We start from the raw sequence: 21,930 nt of genomic DNA on the forward strand, positions 1-21,930 counted from the left end.
ACCCCACATATACACACTTTGTGAGATGCATAGGTCGCATAAAACACACACACGATCACACACACCTAAGGGGGCTGAACCTGACTGTCTGCAAGGGCGTAACTTTCATAAGCTAGTGATAACACGGACAAATAGATGGACAAAGGACAAAAAGACTGACAGACTGACGGATTGAAGGAGACGTCTGTACAGTTGGATTCCAGTCGGCTTCAATTACCTTAAAACCTTTACTTTTCAAAATGAAAGTAACTTATAAATACATACAACCTTGAGCTTGGAATTTCACATCATTTGACTAAGAACTGAAGGTAAGGCTTCAGTGAAGAGAAACAAAGCAGCCTGGGGGTGGATCACTGAAAATCACTTGAAGATAAAGATCTAATTAACAGGAGAATTAAAGAAAAAAAGGTAAGGCCTCTCTGTTTTCTTTTATTTCAGCATGACTTAATGAGGTCAATGCTGACGATCACATTTATCTTTAAAATACATATTATACTGAAGGTAATCTGTCAAAAAAAAATATGACTTCTGCTCGCTGTTTGAATATTTCCCCTCTTGGACACTCTGACTCTTCACAGGCCACCGTGGGAAGTGGCATAGGCGAGCAAGATGGAGGAACTGAAAAACAGAGGAAAGAAAAGAGAAGGACGACATGGGTAAAGAAAACTAATTTACAATGCGTGTTGCCTTCTGAAGGTCATCACGTTTCATTCCTGTTGTATTTAAGTGGGTGACTGATGTTACACATGAGAGACGGAGGGTAATATGTGACATGAGATTATGTGGAAGGCAGCTTGCTGAGCCCAGTTATCACAGTTTGATCTTCATTATCCAGCCTGATCAAATATATATTAGATGGTGTTTACAAGTTCTTACATACACTTGTTCTTTACAAGTGTATGTAAACTTTTGACCACGACTGTAAGCAAAATGACAAACTGATCAATGTACCTCAATTAACAACATGAAACATAATTTGTCTTTGAATCCCACCTTCAAAGAAAGAATGAAGTATGTAAGCTGTATAACTTTTTATGGTTCAGGTGAAAATGAATAGTAAATGACAGAGAGTTGGAGTTTTTTTTACAGTGAGAAAATATGAGTCACAACTGTCTTGGACCATATTGCGGGGTTTGCAGGGAGAAGGAGGTCTCAAGCAGTTATGAAAGTCAAGTTGTTTTAAGTGAATGTGAAAATAATTTAGATAGAGAAATGGAAAACCAATCAGATTTAAAAGACATTCAGACTAAATGAAATGTCACTTAAGAGAAAGTTCAAGGCTCAAATCCTCACATTTCAGACGTTGGATCCAGAAATTGCTTTGTTTTCTTGACAGATCTAGTAAAAAAGTAATTGAAAACTATTTACTAACCACTTATTGTTAGAATATCTAAGTGAAAAAATATTATTACAAATATTGGATGCTGTTGGTTTCTGTTCAGGGCACATTTTCTGTTCATAATGAAACTAATTTATTCATATTTGTCTACATCCCTAGTTTTTAGTCAGAACTGCCCTTTGGACTGCGCAATTGGTCCAATAAGGAAATAGTTTTTTGTTGTACTGCCATTATTTGTGCACAGTAGCTCTGGTGAAGAGGTCTAGTTTATCATTTATAATTTGGCTTCAATTTCCACTTAATCCAACTTACTGGAAGTCATAAAATTATATAAAATTAAAAGATTTCCTTATTTCAGGTGGTAACACTGGTTATCCTTTAACCAATAAAGCTACAGAGGCGAGAATTTATCATGCTATCAAGTTTTAAAGTTGTGTCTCATTGTCTGTTTTAGAGAGACAGATTTAAGAAGGATATACGTTAGACACACTGTGAAGTTTTGGCAATTCCACTTCCTGTCCATAGGCACACAACGTTTATTGACCTCTTTATCATTGTTAGGAGGTTAATTGTAAGGTAGATAGATATTGGTAATGAGTCATCTCAGTGATATATCATAAAGTATTGTATATCCACATTTCTATTTTGTATAATTTACAGTTTGAGGAAACAGTTAATTTCCCTTGTGCACTGCTGTGCTTTCTCTTTATTGCTGTGGCTAATATCATCCCCGCAGATACTGACTGCTGTTAGGGGAGTTCTGCTCCATTTAAAATATTAAATACGTGCTACAGTTTTAATCACATTCTCCATACTGGTTCCTCTGAGGTTGTTTTTTTTTTAATAATACACTCTATCTATGTTCTGCTGTCCTCGATGTGATTAGGAGAACGTTCTATTGGGAAACAACTTACATTTTCAACAACCAATTATGATTTGACAACTCTGACACAGCAAATACTGTGTCAAATGTATCAGTGAAGTCTGAGAATACTAGCAAATTACTTAATAATTACCATTCATGATTTGAGTCGAACAGTACATTAAGAGTTATCCGACAGTGATGAGTGACAAGCATACAAGTGTGTTGGGAAATCACCAGAGGGTCAACAATTAAATTCTAGGCAAGTTGAACCAATCTGCTATGTTCTGAGCTGTGCAGCGGCCTTGAGTAGAATAAAGAGCTGTATTATGATAAACAAATCACAGCAGAACCACATTTAGATTGATGTCCCTGTTTAGATTAGTATGATAAAAAATATACATTAAATAGTTTATACACACCTAAGGCAAGGACACACATTACGGCAATAATGAGTATGGTTTGGGCGTTGTGAATGATCAGACAAAGTTAGAGTTGAAGTTGGCTCTTGTCTGTTTCCGTCTGAGTCAGCTGGTGTTGACAGTCTGCAGATAAATTAACATGGTGTGCTGCTGCCCATCGTTCCCCAAAAGCTTTTTTATAAACATTTGATATTTGCGACTGACATTGGCGACAAAAGACATAATTTTTTACCAATAATATTATGATGGCAGGAGGTCTACAGTGGTGAGCATGTAGCAGCATGAGAAAGTTAATGATAAAAATAGATACCATAATTTTAAGTATCTTTGCTCTTCTAAATTAAGCAGCTTTTCATTGCTATTTATGTAATGGCTGCTTATTTTTATGAGTCATTAAAGAAAAGAGTGTGTCATCATGCACACACATACACTCTGATATCCCAAACACATATCCTGCCAGCGAGTAGATTTTCCTGGACTTGCTTGTATTTTTGTGGGTTGTTGTGGCAAAGTCAAAGATCATAACGTGCTATCAACTCAAGGCAGATAACCCACACCCTGATAAATTATACTGTATTTGACATTAATCAGCCAGCAGTGGATGACGACAGCAAGGCTGATAGACACTCTCGGGTCATTAGTTTGGTTCATAAGTCCAGTATAAGTACGTGCGCATTCTGTGGGCTCAATCAGCTTAAATGCCTGCTGTGTGTCATTAGGTTCTCCGGTTAGAAACCAGCCGTCATTAATCCTAACTTTTATGCCAACACCTTTCATCTCACTGCATTTCAAACTGACTCGTAACAATAAAGTAGACAGATAAAAATAATATACAAACCAACAAAAAGAAAACAAGGAAATATTCTGTACCCTGATCCATCTGAGCAAATACACAATGTTAAGAGGTTGTTTCTTTTCGTGACTATGATCAGTGAATCATTATTATCTATTGAACCTTCTGAAGACATAGTCCAACACCACACCCTGATCATGACAGGCAGTAGCCAGTCATCTGAATTATCATTATCATACTATAATAAACATTTTCATTTGGGTGCATTTGCTTCCTTGTGATGTCAAAATGTTTCAAAGTCCAGCATCAGTGAATAGTTAATGGTTCTCACTGCCATGTAGCTATCTTGGTTAAGTGAGTTTGGAGTGACTTTCGCCTCAATACATAATGTGGGATAATTGTGATGTAGGGCTGCAACTAACTATTATTTATGATCATTAAATAGTATTTATTTACTCTGTCTATAAAATGACAGAAAAATTGTGAAATGAAGCTCATCACAATTTCCCAGAGCCCAAAATGACATCTTCTGACTGCTTCATTAGTCTACAAACACACCAAAACCAAAATACTCTTCATTACGCATCATATAAGAAAGAAGAAAGCCAGGAAACGTTTGAGACTTTTGGTCAATCAATTATCAAAAAAAGTCTTTCAATCGACTAATCGATGCAATTCTACTGTGATGATAGCTGAACTCATTCGATGTACATGTGTTTTCATGTGTGTTTTTCAGAGATACATGGGATCCATTCCAGCTGAACCCAGTGGGTTCTGAGAAGGAATCTAAGAGACGATGTTTCCAATTTGCCCAGTACCTGGTGGCTGTTTTTGTGGGGATCGCTGTTCTAACCAGTGCTGTTCTCGCTAAGGTAGGATTTTCTATCTATCTGCCTGTATGTCTGCCTATCTGTCTATCTATTGATGAAGTTATTCATCTATCTATCATTGCTGTCGAGGCACAGAGAAAGAAGTATCACCACAGTGTCGCTGGCACTAAATGTGGAGCTTTAGGATAAAAATGTTAGGGTTGTTTTGATGCTCATAATAGAAACACCACCAAAATTGCCTTTAGTCATCTTCGATAAAAGTCAGAGTGCCCACAGCCTGTTCTCTCAGAAGCAGACTCCTAAAAACATACAGTATATATAGTATGTCTTCATCACAGTTACCAGATTCAATTACTGTAGGGTCTTTTTCCTTTCTCTTTCTTTTTGAAGTCTGTAATTTGATAAATTACACGAAGCATTTATTTTTGCATGAATTGCAATTTTGCATGACAGTGCTTTGATTTGTTTTGACGTGATTACTTGTCCGTCAAACAGTAATTGTTGGTTCTGTGACTTTTTTCCTTGGGTTTTTTTTTTTTTTAATAAGGTCAGAATTTCTCTAGACGCAGTTCTTTTCTTCTTTTGTCCAGTCACGGTGTCTGCTGCTGTGCATGCAAACTTCCCAGTAGTTCCTCATACTTTTAAACATATAGATGATATCTATTAATTTCTTTTGAGAGGAAAATAAAGTAGCTATATATATAGAATATAGTGGCCTATGTCAAAGAAGTATAATAAGGAGTGTAACAGGAACCTGGAACCTGCTGTGTGCTGTATGTTGTATGTCTCTTACTGGCAGCAGTGTTTGAGTTTGTTCCTGTGTTTAACATTTCCTTTAACAGTTCCTAGTAACTATTTAACCAACCCATGGTCGTTAGAAAACTGAATACAGTTGTAAATGTATTAGTGTCACAATATTTGGAATTTCTAACTTTGTGACACAACATTGAGGGCATAAATTTCAGGTTTTTATTAAAAGATGAATATAACATGGCTCGTGTACTGTGTGTTACGCACAACAGCATCTAAGCTAATTTACTTATGGATACAATTAGAAGAGTAGAAGGAAGCAGACGTATGTGAGCACTGTGTATCAACTCTCTGACAAAGATTAGAGAGAGCAAAAAAGTGCTTTGAAGGGTGTATCAATGCTGTGGAAAATGAGTGTTGACACTGTTTCAAATAGTTATTAACAACAAAAACACATTACTTATATGAAAATATTTCAGACTAGTTTTTGGTAAAGTGATTTGAGATAAAACTTAATTATTTGATCTCTATGTACCAAACTCTTCTCTCAGCAGTTCTCTTATTCATTTTCTCTCTATCAATCCTCCTCTCTCTCATATGTGCATGCATTTTCATAGTCTGCCTCTCTGCTTTTGCCTCTATTCCCTTCGATTTCTCATCTTCCTCCTTCAGCCTCATCTTTCTCTGTCTTTCTTGAATCACAGGATTATGCTCGGACTCGAAAACAACGAATTCCCTAGATGTCATTGTCTCTGTTTCACTACATGAGAAAACTGATTAAGTTTTTAACCTGATGAACTTCCCTCATGGCTTGAGGATAAATGACGACAATAAAGCAATTGGGTGTCCTAGATAGGAGTTACAGTAAGGCACGAGGAGCTGGAAGCAGGAAGGAATGCAAGCAACCCCATTTTTTTATATTTACAGTTTATAGGGTTGCTGCTGCTGCTACAAGCAGGGCTTTACTGTAACTGCACTTAAAACAGATGAGTGTCAGTCAAATGTATTCTTATGTGCCTCTCTAAAATAGAGAGAGGGAAATATATTACATATCTAACTTGAATATGTCATAAAGAGTTGTTAACTTTTGGTTTTCTGTCTCATCTGGTCAAACTGGTTTTCTTTAACATACTTTTGGTCTCTGTCCAATCAGGGGTCTCTGTTGGTGTTGTCAACATTGTCCAGTCCACACTCATTGCGCGACAAAAAGGAAAAACAGTTCTACATGCTGATGTTGGTTTTCTGCCTGGTCTTCCCCAACTTCCTGGTGTTTTTGAAATCACTGTGGAGGGTTGCCTTCAAGAGCTTTGTCCAGCCCAATATGAAGACCATGTCATTTGTAAGTTTTTCTAAAGCATACTCATTTATGTATTGATGTGTCCTGCATTGCATGTAAGTAGTTTTATTTTGCATTTGAATTGATGTTGCATTTACAAAACTGTAGTTTTCAGTAGTTTTGAGTGTGACAATATTCTGCATTTATATGGGTTGTTAAACAGCATATTCCATCTGGATATTCAGAATCAGTTATCAGGACATGTGTACAGCGCAGTTGAAATATGCATCTCACTTGTTTTTTTTTACCGCAGTTTACATCTATATAAATCATAGAAACTCATGACTACCCTCCGGTATTATCTGGCATTATCAGTCACTCACTGATTGCCATAACTGAGTAGGCTGCCTGTTGCACAAGTCGTATGAGTCCAAGTCCGATATCATGCATATCTGTAAACAGCAGAGCTTGAAAAACACAGTTTTTCAAAAATGTGCACAAAGGTGACAGTGAGGGTACACCATGGGAACAACATGACTGCAGTGTAGGGCATACATCATAATGTTAGTATGCACTGCTGCCTTTAAATGGGAAGATGAGTGGAATATTCATTATCATAAGTCGTGTAAACAGCTCAGTTGGAATATTGTGTTTTTGGGAATGAGGGAAAAAAATCTGAATATGTTGCGTTAACATGATCAGTGTCAGTATGATTTTAATAAATGATAAATGTCAATCTAAATCTTAACTGTGATGCTTAAATGTGACGCTTTCACCCACCTGAAAACCAAAGAAATACTGTGAGCAAACGTAATGGTGTTTGTCTTTGTGTCTTATCCAGATTTGTGCCGTTGAGTGTTTGGTGTCTCTTGGTACTTCAATCCTGGTGCTCGTCGTTATGCCTCAGTTTGATGTGTTGACTAATCTCTTCATCAGCGGAGGAGTCTGTATTGTGTCTGCCATTCTACAGATCATATACCGACTACAGAGAGAAACATGGAGAATCATTTTCCCAATCTGCTCCCTCACTCTCACAGTTACAGGTAACTCTCTTTATGTTTACTCATTATCTGCACAGTCTCTGTCTGCCTGTCTGTCTTTGTTATTACTGGTATCACTCTCAACAAGAATACAATTAAAAAAGTGGATATCCAGCATGAATTCTACCTTCACAGACTCAAGATGGATCTGCAGAGTCTCACAGCTCTATACTCCATGGACTAAAACTGTGCTTCACACTAAAAAACAAAACTGCTAGCTCATAGGAGGTCATATGTTTAATATCCATGCTGACAAGTCTTTTCAAATTAGAACTTGGATGGGGGTGAAGCAGAAAGAGGAAGCCGACAAGTTGTTATCCTCTTCTTCCAAAATAACATGTGCAGTAATGACAGATGTCACAGCGATTGTTTGGCTGTGTTTTTCCCACTTCTCCCACATTTCGGTTCATGTCTTCAAGTTTTGACTAAACTGAGGCGTCTCTCTAATTATCTGTCACGTCAGCTCTCTCACTTTCTTTTCATTGTTGAGGTGTGTTTTTCCATGGAATGTCTGATTCAGTAAGTCTGTCACCCTAATTATGACGGCTGTCTCAGACGAATGATGTAAGATTTGCTAACTGGCACGACAACACTGCTGATTTGACTTTTCAAATACAAGTTGTAAGTAGGATGCAAGCTCCAGGTTTCATGGTGGAGATAAACACCTCGACAGTTCAGATTGTTTAGAAAGCATGTTTGAATACTGACAAACTTTCAGCTGCAAGGTGAACGCAGCCTGAGTATGTCATTCATTTCAAGTGGAAACAGAAAACTTCCCAAAACATACACTGTCAGCGATGTATTATACTGATACATTGAGGATCAACATTATTGGACAGATACATTAACAACATTTAATCATTGTGTCAGTCGAAAATGTAATACAGTCACCATTGCATTTTCTTTAAAACATATTTGCTGTTGCAAATCAGTTTTAAAAGTAATATCTAGGACAAAGAGTAAATGTCTCCAAGTTCAAGTTACTTTATTAGTACCCAGAGGTAGATTTTGTTTGCAGTAGAGTCCTCATACACACAGTGTTGCAACAGTGAGCAGTGTTAGGGCTGCACAATTAAGTAAAATGTCAAAATCGCAATATGGCCAAGTGCAAAATTAAAATCACAGAGGCTGCAATTTTTGATAAAAGGTCAAATGTGTGCCAAAACAGGACTAAAATGCAGTAATGTAGTGTAGTTTTTATTGTTTATTTTCAACAGCTGAAAAAATATCCAGGCAAATAATTGGAAACTACTTCAATATTAAGTAATAAGCTTGCATCCGAATTTGCTGACATAATAGACAGAGAAACAGAGCTATAACACTAACTGCTTATATACTAAACAGGTTACTGCCTCCTGGGGGTTGACTACATGGTTCGTGAATCATCACATGTGGCAAATCAGAGCAAAGACTGCTATATCTACATTGCACTTGGAATCTTCGCTTCAATCCTCGTCTCCATTTGCTGGTGGGAAAATCCACTGCAAGCCACTAACCGCATGCAGGTATGTTTTTCTATTATGTGTTCTGTTGTTCTGCCCTCACTGCACCAATCAGCAAACTAGAACACTGCTTTTTTCAAATCAGCCACCAAACGAGAATTTATCCATGACCATAAAATATAAGTTCTTTTGATTGTTGCAAATTTGCTATCATTTGTAATTGTATTGCCCACATGGCCAGGTGTTTTTCCATGTCCTCCGATAGAGCTTCAGCTGGATATTGGACTGTTTTGGTCCATTTGTGGTGTTAAAAAATATGATAACTGGAGTCAGTGAGACTCTTTTCTAATCTCTTTTCGCATCCCTGCAGAAAACATTGGCAGAACTGGACGGTTTCAGAGACTTTGTGTTTGTGATCAGCAGTATTCTGAGGATAATTGTGATAGGTAAGTGTCAGCCATCAATGTCTGTATCAACAACACTTGAAATGTATTATCATCACCTGTTCGTTGTCTAGTGCAATCACCTATGCTGTGTTCGAAGTTGCTTTGATAAAGTCCTCAATTGTTGTTTTCAATAATGTAAAGCTATACTTCATAATCTACACAACACTATCAGTTTTTCTACTCTTTATTACAGTGATGCTGTGTTTTTTACTATTTCAAATCAGCACACTTGATTTCATGTTAACCTATGCTAACACATTTAACTCCTTTTAAAAAAGTATGTCATACACACAATTTTTTTTTTTGTTCAACTGTATATTTTACCTAATTAGATTGTCTCTTCACAATCATTTACACATTGCATTCTGTTGTAGGAGCGGTATACCTGATCTACCATAAGCTTATAGTGGGGGAGGGGGAGTCTATCGAATGGCCAGACTTCAAACTTGATGATGGTGTAGTCCTGAAAATAGGACTGGTGCTGCTTTTCTTACAGGTAGGTAAAAGGAAAAAACTGACAAACAAAAAGTTTGAGACAGGAAGAGGTGAGCAGTAGTTATGTATGGAAGGCATGCGCATATGATTAACGTTTTTTTTTCTTTATTTGACAAATGGTCAAATTGCACTTGTCCGCTCAAGGTTTTGAACAAGTAAAACTGACTGACTGAAAAATAGCAGCAGAGATATGTGTTTAAGCTCATGCAATAAACATCACGCAGAGGTGCAAAGTAACTGAGGGACTGGATAATCTAAAAAAAAAATAGCTGCAGCACCTGATTTATCGCTGCCGACGGACCACTGTGGTAGTTTGGAGGGTGCACCAGTTCCATCACTGTTTTACCGGACACACACTGAGAAAGAATAGCCTGTTATTTTAACATGATTTTACTGTTTTTCTCTCAATGGTCTCCAAATTGAGTATGTATTTTTTTCTTCACTACTCACTACTCAGAGCCTAGATCAAATCAGTCAATGAAACACTTTATCAACATACAATTCTTGATAATTCCAGCAGGTTTAACTCAATCACAGATCAGAATCAGATATTGCTGATACTATTTTACATCTGTAGTCTCAAGTTAGTAACAGGCTGAAGTGAAGAATAAAATGTCTCCACCCCTGACAGTAATTTGCAGTTGCTTTAATAAATGTCCTTCCTGCGTCTTGTCTCAGGCCTTCTTCTCAGCAGCCTGCCATTGGTTTGGTGTGGTGGCCTGTAAGATTCATGCAGTCAGGATGAGTTTCGCACTGCCTGTATGTTGCACAGGACCTGCAACCCTACTGCTGGGACTGCTACTTTTCCTAACTGAGGCACAGAAATTAGATGGAGCAGCGCACTCGAACATGACAGGTGAGTTTATTTTTTCCCATTAACCTGATATTGAGATATTGTTTGTGCTCTGCTTAATTGTCATTTAAACTTACCTTTGTTTAATCCCCTCTTACCAAGATCCTAAAACATGTAGCTATGTTTACATTGCAGAGTTTTGTGCAAGCTTGGGTCACGTGAATGCTGAGAACGAAACCGTGATTTTACTGGAACTTACAAGGAGCATTTGTCGAACTTCACTTGCCAGGTACATGTTTGTGTTTGAATATGTGTATGAGTGAGTCAGCAAGCGAGTATGTGAGTGAATAATATTCTTAGTTGTATACTCTATACTACTTCGGACAACAGTATTGAGCTTTTACCTGTGTCAGGTTTATACTATTGTGTGTATGTGAGCAGTGTGCCACACTTCATGCAGCCTCTGTGGTTTATTAATGTGATTAAAATGTCCTAAGAGTACATATCATGCAATGTCCTAGAACAACATATTTGGTCATTTATATACAGGCATCTACAGTTTATGCACAACACATTAAATCTATGAAAATTTTGCCTAAAATGTGTGTGGGCTATTTGATTGACAGCCACTACTTCCAATGGCCTTTTTCATTGCTGGTTCTGGAAGGAGCATGTATGTGGTTGGGCTTCGTCTCATGTACCTACTACGTATGGAAGATCAAGGTATAAACATAAACATACGCACACATACACCTCCAAGTCCTTCATTTAGGATAAGCTTCTTAAAGTGTCCGTCACTTTGTAATTTGGATCAACTGACCCCTTCAGAAGATGAGTTCTGAGATATTTTCAAGAATCCATTTAATCTAAAAACACAGTCTTCTGCCAAATATTCAATATCACAAGTTATTAAGTGGCCCATTTTATTTGATTTTAGGTCTACTACTAATTTCATCAGCCCAGGGGGTTGACAAAAAGACAAACACCTAAATGTTTCTATGGTTCACCATTTCTTAGGTCCAGCGTATCGAGAGAACCTCTCAGCTCTTTGTTCGCCGTCTCTATGAATCTGCTTTCATTGACCTGTCTCTGCTACTCAACACGAAGATGAAGGTGCCACGAGCCCAAAACGAAGAGAGGTAAGGGGGGTGTTAGAAGATACATTGGCATAATTCATTTTTTAAATATCTCTTCATGTGTAATAGATGTGCTTTTGATTCTCACTGTTGGGTTAAAAAAAAAACGTCCTTATTTGGATTTCCAAGTTAGTTGTAACTGCACGAATATGATTATGAATGTATATGCTCAAATACTCTCTCTTATCCTCTCCTCTCCAGCGCGGACGACATACAGAACTGTGTGATCTATCTTTGTGCCACAATGTGGCATGAGACCTATGATGAGATGCTGAAGATTCTCACCTCCATGTTCAGGTTAGAGACACTGTCACTGCAGACACTAAGTAGTAACGGCATCAAGGTGAATAGGCTTTTTCAGTGTCGTTACAGTTGTCTGTTTTCATTTCAGGTTGGACCGCTATCGAGGTGATCCAAAACAGGATCACAAGGATTGTTTTGACTTTGAATGCCACATTTATGTAGACGATGCCTTCATGACAGAAAAGGAGACAGGAAAGAGGCTGGTTAATTCCTACGTTGATGACTTGGTCCAGGTCGTCATTGAGGTTTATAGGTGAGATTATCTATCTATCTATCTATCTATCTATCTATCTATCTATCTATCTATCTATCTATCTATCTATCTGTCTGTCTGTCTGTCTGTCTGTCTATCCGTCTATCTGTCTATCTGTGTGTCTGTCCTTCCATCCAACCATCTATTTATCCATCCATTCAGGGTGTTTACCAACAAAGAACCAGATGACGTGTCGATCATTGAGGCTCCCTACGGTGGCAGGCTGATGTTTGTCATGCCAGAAGGCAACATGCTCTATGTTCACCTAAAAGACAAAGCTCTCATCAGGAACAAGAAGAGATGGTCCCAGGTACGGGGTTTTAGTGGTGTTTTATGTGTTTATATATTCCTGGATATGTGTGTGTAAATCATTGGGGTGTCAAGATTCTCCAAATCAATGATTTGATATGATTTTCAAATTTAAGGTCACAATTCCATTCAATTTTCAAACAAATATACTATTTAGATTGTACCTCTGTGTCTAACCGCTGTTCATGGATTTTGACACTAAACATTACCGTATTGTGACTTTCAGATTATGTATCTGTATTATTTACTTGGCTGGAAGGGATACATCGTCAAGAACCCTAAGAAGATCAGTGTAAGACTTTACTGCATTCTGTGTAAAATGTGCACATAAGAGTTAATTAACCGTACAACATTTAAATATGTCAAATATCTATCCTGCTCTGTCCAGCGCCAGAATAACCCATTAAGAGCTAGTTTGGTCTCTTTGGATGGTGAGAGTTACCTGCTGCCTCAGGAAGACAACGACAACAAGAGACGATTCATCTCAGATGACCACACGTACATCCTGGCTCTGGACGGAGACACTGACTTCCAACCCAAAGCTGTGATTCTGCTTGTAGACAGGTTAATAGCAGACAAATTAACCAACTGATTTATATCACCATGACTCAGGATTTAAATCTTGTATATTATATTATATATAATATTATTATATAACATAAATCACTGACACTGCTGCTCGACAGGAAATGCTTCATCTAGTTTTGTTAATTAGTTTGTCATTCAGCCAGTAAGGACAAGTGTTACAATTGTATAAGAAATATTTTTAAAAGTGGTCATTAACATATGCATTGTGATTGACAGGTTGAGGATGTATTACACTGTAGGTGCAGCGTGTGGAAGAATCCATCCCACTGGTATGGGTAAGTAGATCTTTTAATTATGCTCTACACTGTATGTTTGTCTTCTGGTCATTTGGTACAGTTTCTCAGGGGAAACTAAATAGCAGAAGTGGAGGGTCAAATGTCTGAATGTGTGTGATGGACAGACCCTGTACAGCACATACATAATCACTGTATCCTAGGACACAAGCTCCCATAACTCTCAACATAAATGAGCAAAGAAAGAATTGAAGGAATGAGCATTTGTGTTCCATCTCTCATCTATTTTCCTCCTTTCTTTTTTCTCTATCACTATCACCTGCCTACAATCCCAGGTCCCATGGTGTGGTACCAGAAGTTTGAGTATGCAGTGGGTCACTGGCTGCAGAAGACAGCAGAGCATGTGTTTGGTTCTGTGTTATGCAGTCCAGGATGTTTCAGTCTGTTCAGAGGGACAGCCTTGATGGATGACAATGTATTGAAGAGATACACAACAACCGCATCCAGAGCTTCGGAATATGTGCAATATGACCAAGGTTGGCACAGATCCGCAAGTTCGCAACCATTTTTGCTTTGACTAGGTTTGTCTCTTTATGCCTCTTCTTTGACCATTTCTGTCCTTTTCTTTTGTGTCTTGTGTGTACATGTTTCCAGGGGAGGATCGTTGGCTGTGTACTTTGTTACTGCAGCAAGGGTGGCGCGTAGAATACAACGCTGCATCAGATGCATACACCAACTCACCACAGGAGTTCAAAGAGTTTTATAACCAGAGGAGACGATGGGGACCATCTACACTGGCTAATACGCTGGACCTTCTGCACAGGTAACTGTTGTTTATTATTATTAGTAGTGGAGTTTACATCCTTGGCCAGGTGCTTAACTAATTTTAAAAAATTGAGTTTTGACTGCAACTGTATGTTCTGATCTTATTCTATTATTTTCTGGTGTTTCAGAGTCATATCTACCGGCTATACATCCTAAATCAGCTGTTCACTATGACACGATGACTTATACATTGTATAAATGTTAACTTTTCTGTGCTTGTGACTTTAATCACAGTGGTATGGAGACAGTGAAGAGAAACTCGTCCATCTCCAGGATTTACATCTTCTACCAGATGTTCACTGTCGGTTCCTCTATCCTTGGTCCAGCCTCCGTGACTCTCATGATAGCAGGTAGGTCCAGGTCTAGTTAATTAACCTACAAGTCCATACTTGTTGGGCCTTGTCCATTGTTTGCAGTGAGACTAACATTTGATTTCTCCTCTGCCATTGTGTCCCTGTTTCCACCTATCTGTTTACCCGTATTATTACTTTTTATGAGTCTGTGAAGGCTCACTGCATCCATCAGATCAAACTGTTTCTGCAATCACATGAGCTTGGTGAAAACAATCATTTATTGTGTTTTTCTCTAAAAGTGTATGATAAATAATAAATATATTATAAATAAACAATTTGCTGATCATAAAATTGTTCAAATCTTCATCCTATGGATTTCCTCAGGAGTCTGCGACTCACTTTCATCCAGGCTTTTGTCTAACACGAGAGTGGTGTGCGTCACTCAAGCTATACTGCAGTTGGCGATAGTCACATGATCCTAACTGCCAAATTGTTTCCTTAGAAGATATCTATTGTGAGCTGTCATATCCTAATTAGCTGGTTTCTAAGTATGGCCTCTGGACATTTTGACATTTGCGTCATAAATTGTATTCACTGGAATTAATGGGCCAGCATCTTGGAGTACTGTATCTAGTTTTCCTTAAACAATCAACAGACTTTACAATAAACTGTAATCATAGTAATGGTGTCTACCAGGACAGGCACCTTGCGCCTAGAGATCTGTATTAATAACTTGATCCAGGACCATCCACTTGCATCTGTTCTTTATTAATACCTCCCTCTCTTTCTGTCTTTTTCTGCCAGGTGCTTTCCAGTTTGTCTTCAGACTCGCCGGTACACTTTCCATCATCATCGCATGCATTCCTCCCGTGTTCTACATCATGGTCTGTTTTATAACCAAGAGTAACACCCAAATAACCATTGCGGCCATTATGAGTGTTCTGTATGCGTTCCTCATGACTGCATCCTTCTTTTCCATCATTGGTGGGTAAAAACTCTTTGTGACTTCATATTACTGTGTGTGTGACGTTTTGTCTAAAATTCCGTTAGTAAATGTATTTTTAACCCTTAAATGTCCATGCATACATCGTATTTCCCTTTTAGGTGACATGGTGATGCAGGGCACCTTCTTGACCCCCACTGGCGTGTTTTTGGTTTCTATGACAATCATGTACCTGGTGACAGCTATACTACACCCTGAGGAGTTTGGTATGGTTTGGCTTAATATTGTAAACATTATTTTCACATTTTTATGTTATGTTACGTAATAGTTTATGTAATGCTTTTTTATATTTTCTCCTCCAGGGATGATTATCTACGGTCTGATGTATTTCATCTGTATCCCCAGTGGATACCTCCTGCTGACCATCTACTCACTGGTTAACATGCACATTGTGTCCTGGGGCACAAGGGAAACCAACAAGTAAGGCACTGATCATTATTAGAAGGAGTAGTCGCATCTTCAGCAGCAAACAAGAAGTGAACCCTGCAGTTTCCAAATCAAATTATCCCTTGATAAAAGGACAATCTCTTAGTTAATAAAGCCGGGCTCAGAATACAGGAGTTTGGGGCTGATTTTCCCCCAACTTCCGATAACTGAAGGAGAAATCTAATCTGGGAACTTGGTCAGCACTGATGTTCGGGCCAGATTATCTAGAAATGTGAAGGGTTTTGAGATCCAGTCATAAACCTCCTGAACTGCTCACAGACCAATTGGGGCTGCCCAGATTATTTCACATATTTAACATGTTTGATATTTAGGAGTTAGAATCTGGATGATTAGGTCAGTACTATTTGAGCATGGCTGCAATACCCAGAGAAACATTGGAGGAATTTGGTCATGTAAAAAAGAAAGAAGTAGTAAAACGGGCAACATAGTGTTTTATTTTTCTGACCGTCCATCCTTCTGTCTGTCTGTCAGGGGAGAAGGAGAAGTGAAGAAGAACACTAATCTTCTGTGTGACAAAAACTGTAAACTCTGCTGCTGGGACATGAAACTACAGGTACTGTTACCAAACAGCCATACTGACAAGCCTTCCACCAATAGACAAGCCTTCCACCAGATGAATAGATGGACAAATTAATGATCTTATCTTGTTGTTTTACAGGTAACGCAGGAAACAGAAAATCTGATGATTCAACAGATCACAGGTCAGATTGCACAGCAAGCCCCTCCCCTTCCAATCACCAACCATGAAACAACTCAACAAGCAGCTGCAAAGATGGAGCCTCAAGCCAAAGTCGACACAAGGATGGAAGCAGATTTGTTTGTGTCAGGATCTAAGTCGCCGTCAACTGACAGTTCGCCAACTGATGAACCGATCAGGAAGGCAGTAGTAGCCTTTGAGGATCAGTCTAGTGTTTCTAGGTATTTGTTTTATCCTTTTCTTTCTTCTCTTCCTTAATCATTAATCTATTTGGCCACTAAATATTTTAGTTAATCCTTCAGAAATCTGTACTTCCATTAATCAATCTGCCGTGACACATACTGACGTCTGCAGACTATCAAACATAGTACAGTGTAGTTCAAGTCCCAAACTGAGGACACTCGGCTGTTCCTCCTTCCGTCCTTGTAGAAGGACAAAAACACATACACACTAGAAATGTGAAATCCATACCGCCCAACACTGACAAAAATGTGTGTGCCTGTGTGCAGTGATGACAATGGCGAACGATCGAGCATATCGAAGAGTATGTTCAGTGATGACGGTGATGATGATGATGATGAAGGTGGCTTTAATGACCATGAGGAAACAGAGGAGTTCCCTGTCAGTGGTGAGAAGCACTTTACAATGTAATTTGTCCTGAGTACTTCATACAATTCATTATGTAGAAACCAGTATAGCATGCTATAATAACATTACTTGTGCATAGACTGGGTGGAGCCAGTGAAAGAAGAGTTTTTGAAGAAGCTGACCTATGCCAACATGAAAAGAAATCTACAAGAACAAATACGGTAAAAATTTACATTTTACAGAGAATTTTATGTTTGTGTGTGTATTGTTAACTTGCAGGTGTTTCCACGAATACATTTTTTTAAAAATCACAAATTTGTGTTCATTATGTTTTCAGTCAGTTAAGAGTGTACAACTGTAAAATGTTTTTTTGTGCTTTTCTTGTCCTCAGATACGCACTTCGTAACAAAGCTGAGGATGAAACGTGTGAGGAGTTGGTCGCATTGTTGACAGATGTCCTTAACAGAGAACTAAGTGGAGACGGGCCTGAGGATATTCAGTCAGAAAGCCGGCTGGAGGAGTTACGACATGCACTGGAATCCCAGGTAATAATAATAATAATAATAATAATAATAATAACAATCATCGCTCATAAGGAGTTGGATTTGGTTTCAAAATAGTCACAATGTGTTCTTACAATATGTGATATGTTTTGTAGCTCAGCTATTTCAGTTTTCTTTCTTTTAACATTACTCCTTTATAACATACACATTAAATAAAATGTATAATTGTATTATATCAAATTGGAATGCTTTTATTTATAAGGCTCTTGGTTTTATGAAAGGCAAAAGAGGAATCATTTTATTGAATTAATAAGTAACTCACTTTCTCTGTCTCCCAGGCTCGCCACTACCTCAGGAGCGCTAAAATGGATAGATTATTGAAGAGAGTAAAGAGAGCCATCGAGAAAACACTGACTGCCCCACAAGTGCAAAAACTGGACGAGGTAAGATGCTTTTTTCGTTACCGGGTCTGTGAGAAGCAAATACGATCTGTCTATTTCTGTACAGAAAACAAATAGTAACTTAAAAAGGGAGTTAAGAGAAAGTATTGATACAACAATACTTCACGCCTTATGGGTCCAAGACAGTAAGGTGAAAAAGCCAGGTGTTGCACAGGGTTGATGAAACTGTCAATCAATCGATCAATAAAAAAATAAGTTACCATCTTGAAATAACATTTCATGATTATCTTTGTGATCTCAGATAATTAAAATGTGTAAAATGGAGCTTAAGTTAAACAAGTTTGTGTGCGTGTGTGTGTGTTTAGGGTGAGCACGACTTCTGGAACAAGTTAATCGAACGCTACTTGAAGCCTATTGTTGAAACAAAAGAACATCAGGCGGAGGTCACCAGAGAACTGAAGTCACTGCGCAACAAGGTTAGCTTTCTGCCTTTACTGTTTGTGCTAATATGTCTGTTTTTTTGTGTTTGTGGCATTGGTTCTGTCTCACATGAAGTGTGCATCTTTGTTGTTTGGACCTTGAAATACAATGTATTATTATTAGTTTAATATCTGTTTATTCGTTAAAAATGAGTCTGTATTGTGAAAAGGTCTACTAAAGGAACTACTGCAGAGAGGGAGAGGCCAAAGGTCAATCAGAAAATTGCTCTGTCCTGTTATTTATGTTTATTGCTCCTCTGATTGGCGTGGTTGACTTTGACCACTGTCAAGCCACTCACAAGCTGAGTGTTCCTAAAGTGCACATGTCATGATGTTTGAGGCAACCCTCATAAAGGGACTTTGTTTATTTCCTGTGTGGCTCTTTTGCTTACCTCAAAATATGTTCTAACGCCAACATACTAGACTCTTAAAAGCAGGTGTCAGTATCAATATTTGAGAGTTTAAAAATCCGATGACAATGCAGTACACTGTCCAATATAAGGTTGGGCCGATGGACGATGCCATTGTCCATCGCCAATGGCTGACAGTCATCACCTACTGAGCCCTGTATCATCGTAACATCAGCGAGCGCAAATTAGCGAAGCCTCATGGGACATTCATCTCATATCTTGTCACACTAACATTGCTACTAAAGTTGACATGTTCAATATTTAGTATGAAGACTTTTGTTAAAATAATTCTCAGTCAGCTCAAAGTTCAAACAAGGTTTTAATCTTGTACAAGAGGAGCATTCACAGAGCAACACGCAGGTCAGTTACAAAGTGAAGACTCAATTTCTAAGGAGGAAACCTTGGTATTTATCTCTCTCTCTCTCTCTCTCTCTCTCTCTCTCTCTCTCTCTCTCTCTCTGGGTGTGTTTTATACTCTAACAGCTACTAATTTATGCCCTCCTGCAGAGAAGAGAGTGTTTACCTTCAGTGATTACTCAGTACCTTACATGGGTCATAAAACAACATAAAAGAAGTCATAAAACAAGGTCACAGTTCACGTTAAACAGGCTCTTCGAATAGGGCTGTGTACAACTTCAATTCACATACCTCTACATGAAGTACAAAATTCTCATCACAACTTTGAAAAAGTGTATTCCGTCCCCACAGGCAGTCTTCCTGTATTTCATCATCAACGTGCTGTGGGTGGTAGCTACTTTCTTCCTGCAGGCCATTGGAAATGATATCATCAGCATCAAGATCCCCAAATACATACCAGGCAAAAATACTACGGGAGAATATCTCAAGGTGAGACAGACAAACTGTGGACTGTGGCATATTTTTAAATGTCTGTCAGAATTGCTGTGACTCCTAGCTGAAACGCTAATAACTATTATTGCCACTTTGTGTTGACAGGTGGAGCCTCTCAGTTTGATGTTCCTGTTGTCTTTTGCTGTTCTTCTCCTTGTCCAGTTTCTGGCCATGTTATATCACAGGTACATGCACACATACACACTCAGACAAATATGTGGATGTGCCACACACCCACTGAATTCTCGTTGCTCAGTTTTACTTGTATTTGGCAGCGTCACAACCCACTCACAGACTGACCTTGAGAAATAAGGAGGAAACCGTACTAACTTCCATGACGTAGAAATTATACCAAAGTTTTTACACACGTACCGAATAATTTCCCCCACCAAGAAATTCCTGCCTTAAATGGAGAAATATAATGACATCTCCTGTTCTTGAAAAACTTGAAAATCTTCATTTTCATTTTCCCATATTTTCCTTGTTTTCATCTTGGTGTTTCTCTTTTTGCAGGGTCTACACTCTCATCCATGTGGTGTCCTATCGAAGCTCAGAGAAAGACTACAAAAAGAGAGACGATGTAAGTAACAACACTAACTGCACGTGTACACATACAACTGCAGGGAATTAACTTGTGTGGTAGAGGACTTAGGGAGGCTTGATTATATTAAGGCGCTATGCTACTTGGCCCTCTCAACATAACATTGTTGCCATGAAAACAGAAAGATTAAAGCATCGAGCAGCTACACACAAATCTAAACCTAACTGTCAAAAACTGTCAAGCTCAGACACCCACACATTATGACAATCTCCAGGAAAGTGGCTTGTGCATCACGAACAAAAACTCAAGAAAGTACTATTCAATCTCTGACAGGATTCACATGAAGAGTTCATTTGCAAAAACAGATATAGAAACAGAAAAAATAAGTTTGAAATATCTTATCAAAACAACTCAACACCAGTTTGATTAATATTCCCCGAGTTGCACAATTAAATAAAGATTTTCTGGGAAATAAATGAAAATAGAGATAACTGCTTTTGCAAATCAACCTTTCACATACAGTATGGTATAATCATAATACATTTAAATATGAGTGTAAAGAAAGGAAATAATTTATTTAGTGCAAAGATTAGTCGTAGCGGTGTGATGGGAAAAGTGTGGGGGAAGCTGAATGGCACTTCACCCTTCAATGTACATAACACAAGGCTGAAATGCAGTTCTGTTTCTGAAGTTCAAACTTAGTACAGATCAGTCTTGACAAGCACTGGATAGTGATCGGCTACAGCATTTAATTGTCACAAATAGATAAACTGATGAATTCGGTCAGTGTGCCACACCGTTAAAACAAAACATGTCAGCTGGCTCCATATAGGAGCAGTATTCTTCTTCTCTGATATATTTTGGGGTCCAAACCTTTCCTGTATTGTTTTCCTCCCGGATATCCTGGAGGAGTGAAGGTGCTAATCAACAGATGGCAGCTTCACCTGCGTTTTTATTGGAGGACATGTCACCAGACGTGCTGAATGAGATTTAAAAACAATTGCAATCCGGATATATTCATTGTGCATAAAAAATACATGATATCAAACTCTCGATTAGAATAAGTCTGTTTCTTTATTGTCATGAAATCTTTCCTGTGCCTTCCCTTTCTCCTAGGAGAATGAAGACTTGGGCATGACTTTGGAGAATATCACAGCCAATAAACTAGATACCGACGATGATGTAGTGATGTAGTCAGAAAAACAACCAACTGTAGCGGTGAAACCTAACTACCTGCAGCGCCAGTGGCAACCAATCAGCAGATCTCTTACCATTTAAGGGCTGGCATTTAAATACTTCTTTATCACAGCTTCAACAATGCATAAGTACTGTACATTCTAATGATCAAAAAGCAGAAGGTAGCCCATCAGTCCATCTTTGTGGACGGGCCATGTTTTAATCAGTCACAGTGACAGAAAATCATCTTGTTTTCAGTGCTTCTGCAGCAGCTGTTTTGCCTCTCGGCTAAAAAGATTTGAGTATGATCCAGCTGGGAAGGCAAAATGGCACAAGGGAAATTAACCATAACAGATCCAATAATCTTTGTTTGACAATATAAAATGAGGAATTATTAAGATGTGAGCT

The 21,930-nt window shown here is 38.3% G+C and overlaps 1 protein-coding gene across 1 annotated transcript; it reads left to right on the forward strand.

Annotated features, from left to right (window-relative positions):
- The first annotated feature begins 609 nt into the window (after positions 1 to 609).
- chs1 (chitin synthase 1) lies at positions 610 to 21,570 on the forward strand. Its single transcript, XM_073463856.1, has 34 exons — positions 610 to 656; positions 4,153 to 4,288; positions 6,150 to 6,335; positions 7,114 to 7,315; positions 8,657 to 8,817; positions 9,125 to 9,200; positions 9,575 to 9,696; positions 10,374 to 10,551; positions 10,684 to 10,777; positions 11,115 to 11,211; positions 11,506 to 11,627; positions 11,826 to 11,921; positions 12,016 to 12,180; positions 12,343 to 12,490; positions 12,716 to 12,781; positions 12,878 to 13,053; positions 13,294 to 13,352; positions 13,646 to 13,846; positions 13,965 to 14,133; positions 14,370 to 14,485; positions 15,233 to 15,412; positions 15,533 to 15,637; positions 15,734 to 15,851; positions 16,350 to 16,431; positions 16,537 to 16,796; positions 17,085 to 17,203; positions 17,303 to 17,384; positions 17,555 to 17,708; positions 18,005 to 18,109; positions 18,433 to 18,543; positions 19,665 to 19,802; positions 19,911 to 19,990; positions 20,319 to 20,385; positions 21,463 to 21,570. Exons 1-34 carry the CDS (start codon positions 610 to 612, stop codon positions 21,538 to 21,540), a joined length of 4,296 nt encoding a protein of 1,431 aa, XP_073319957.1. The 3' UTR covers positions 21,541 to 21,570.
- Positions 21,571 to 21,930: the final 360 nt, after the last annotated feature.

The sequence above is a fragment of the Pagrus major genome, chromosome 4 (assembly GCF_040436345.1).
Source record: "Pagrus major chromosome 4, Pma_NU_1.0".
NCBI lineage: Eukaryota > Metazoa > Chordata > Actinopteri > Spariformes > Sparidae > Pagrus > Pagrus major.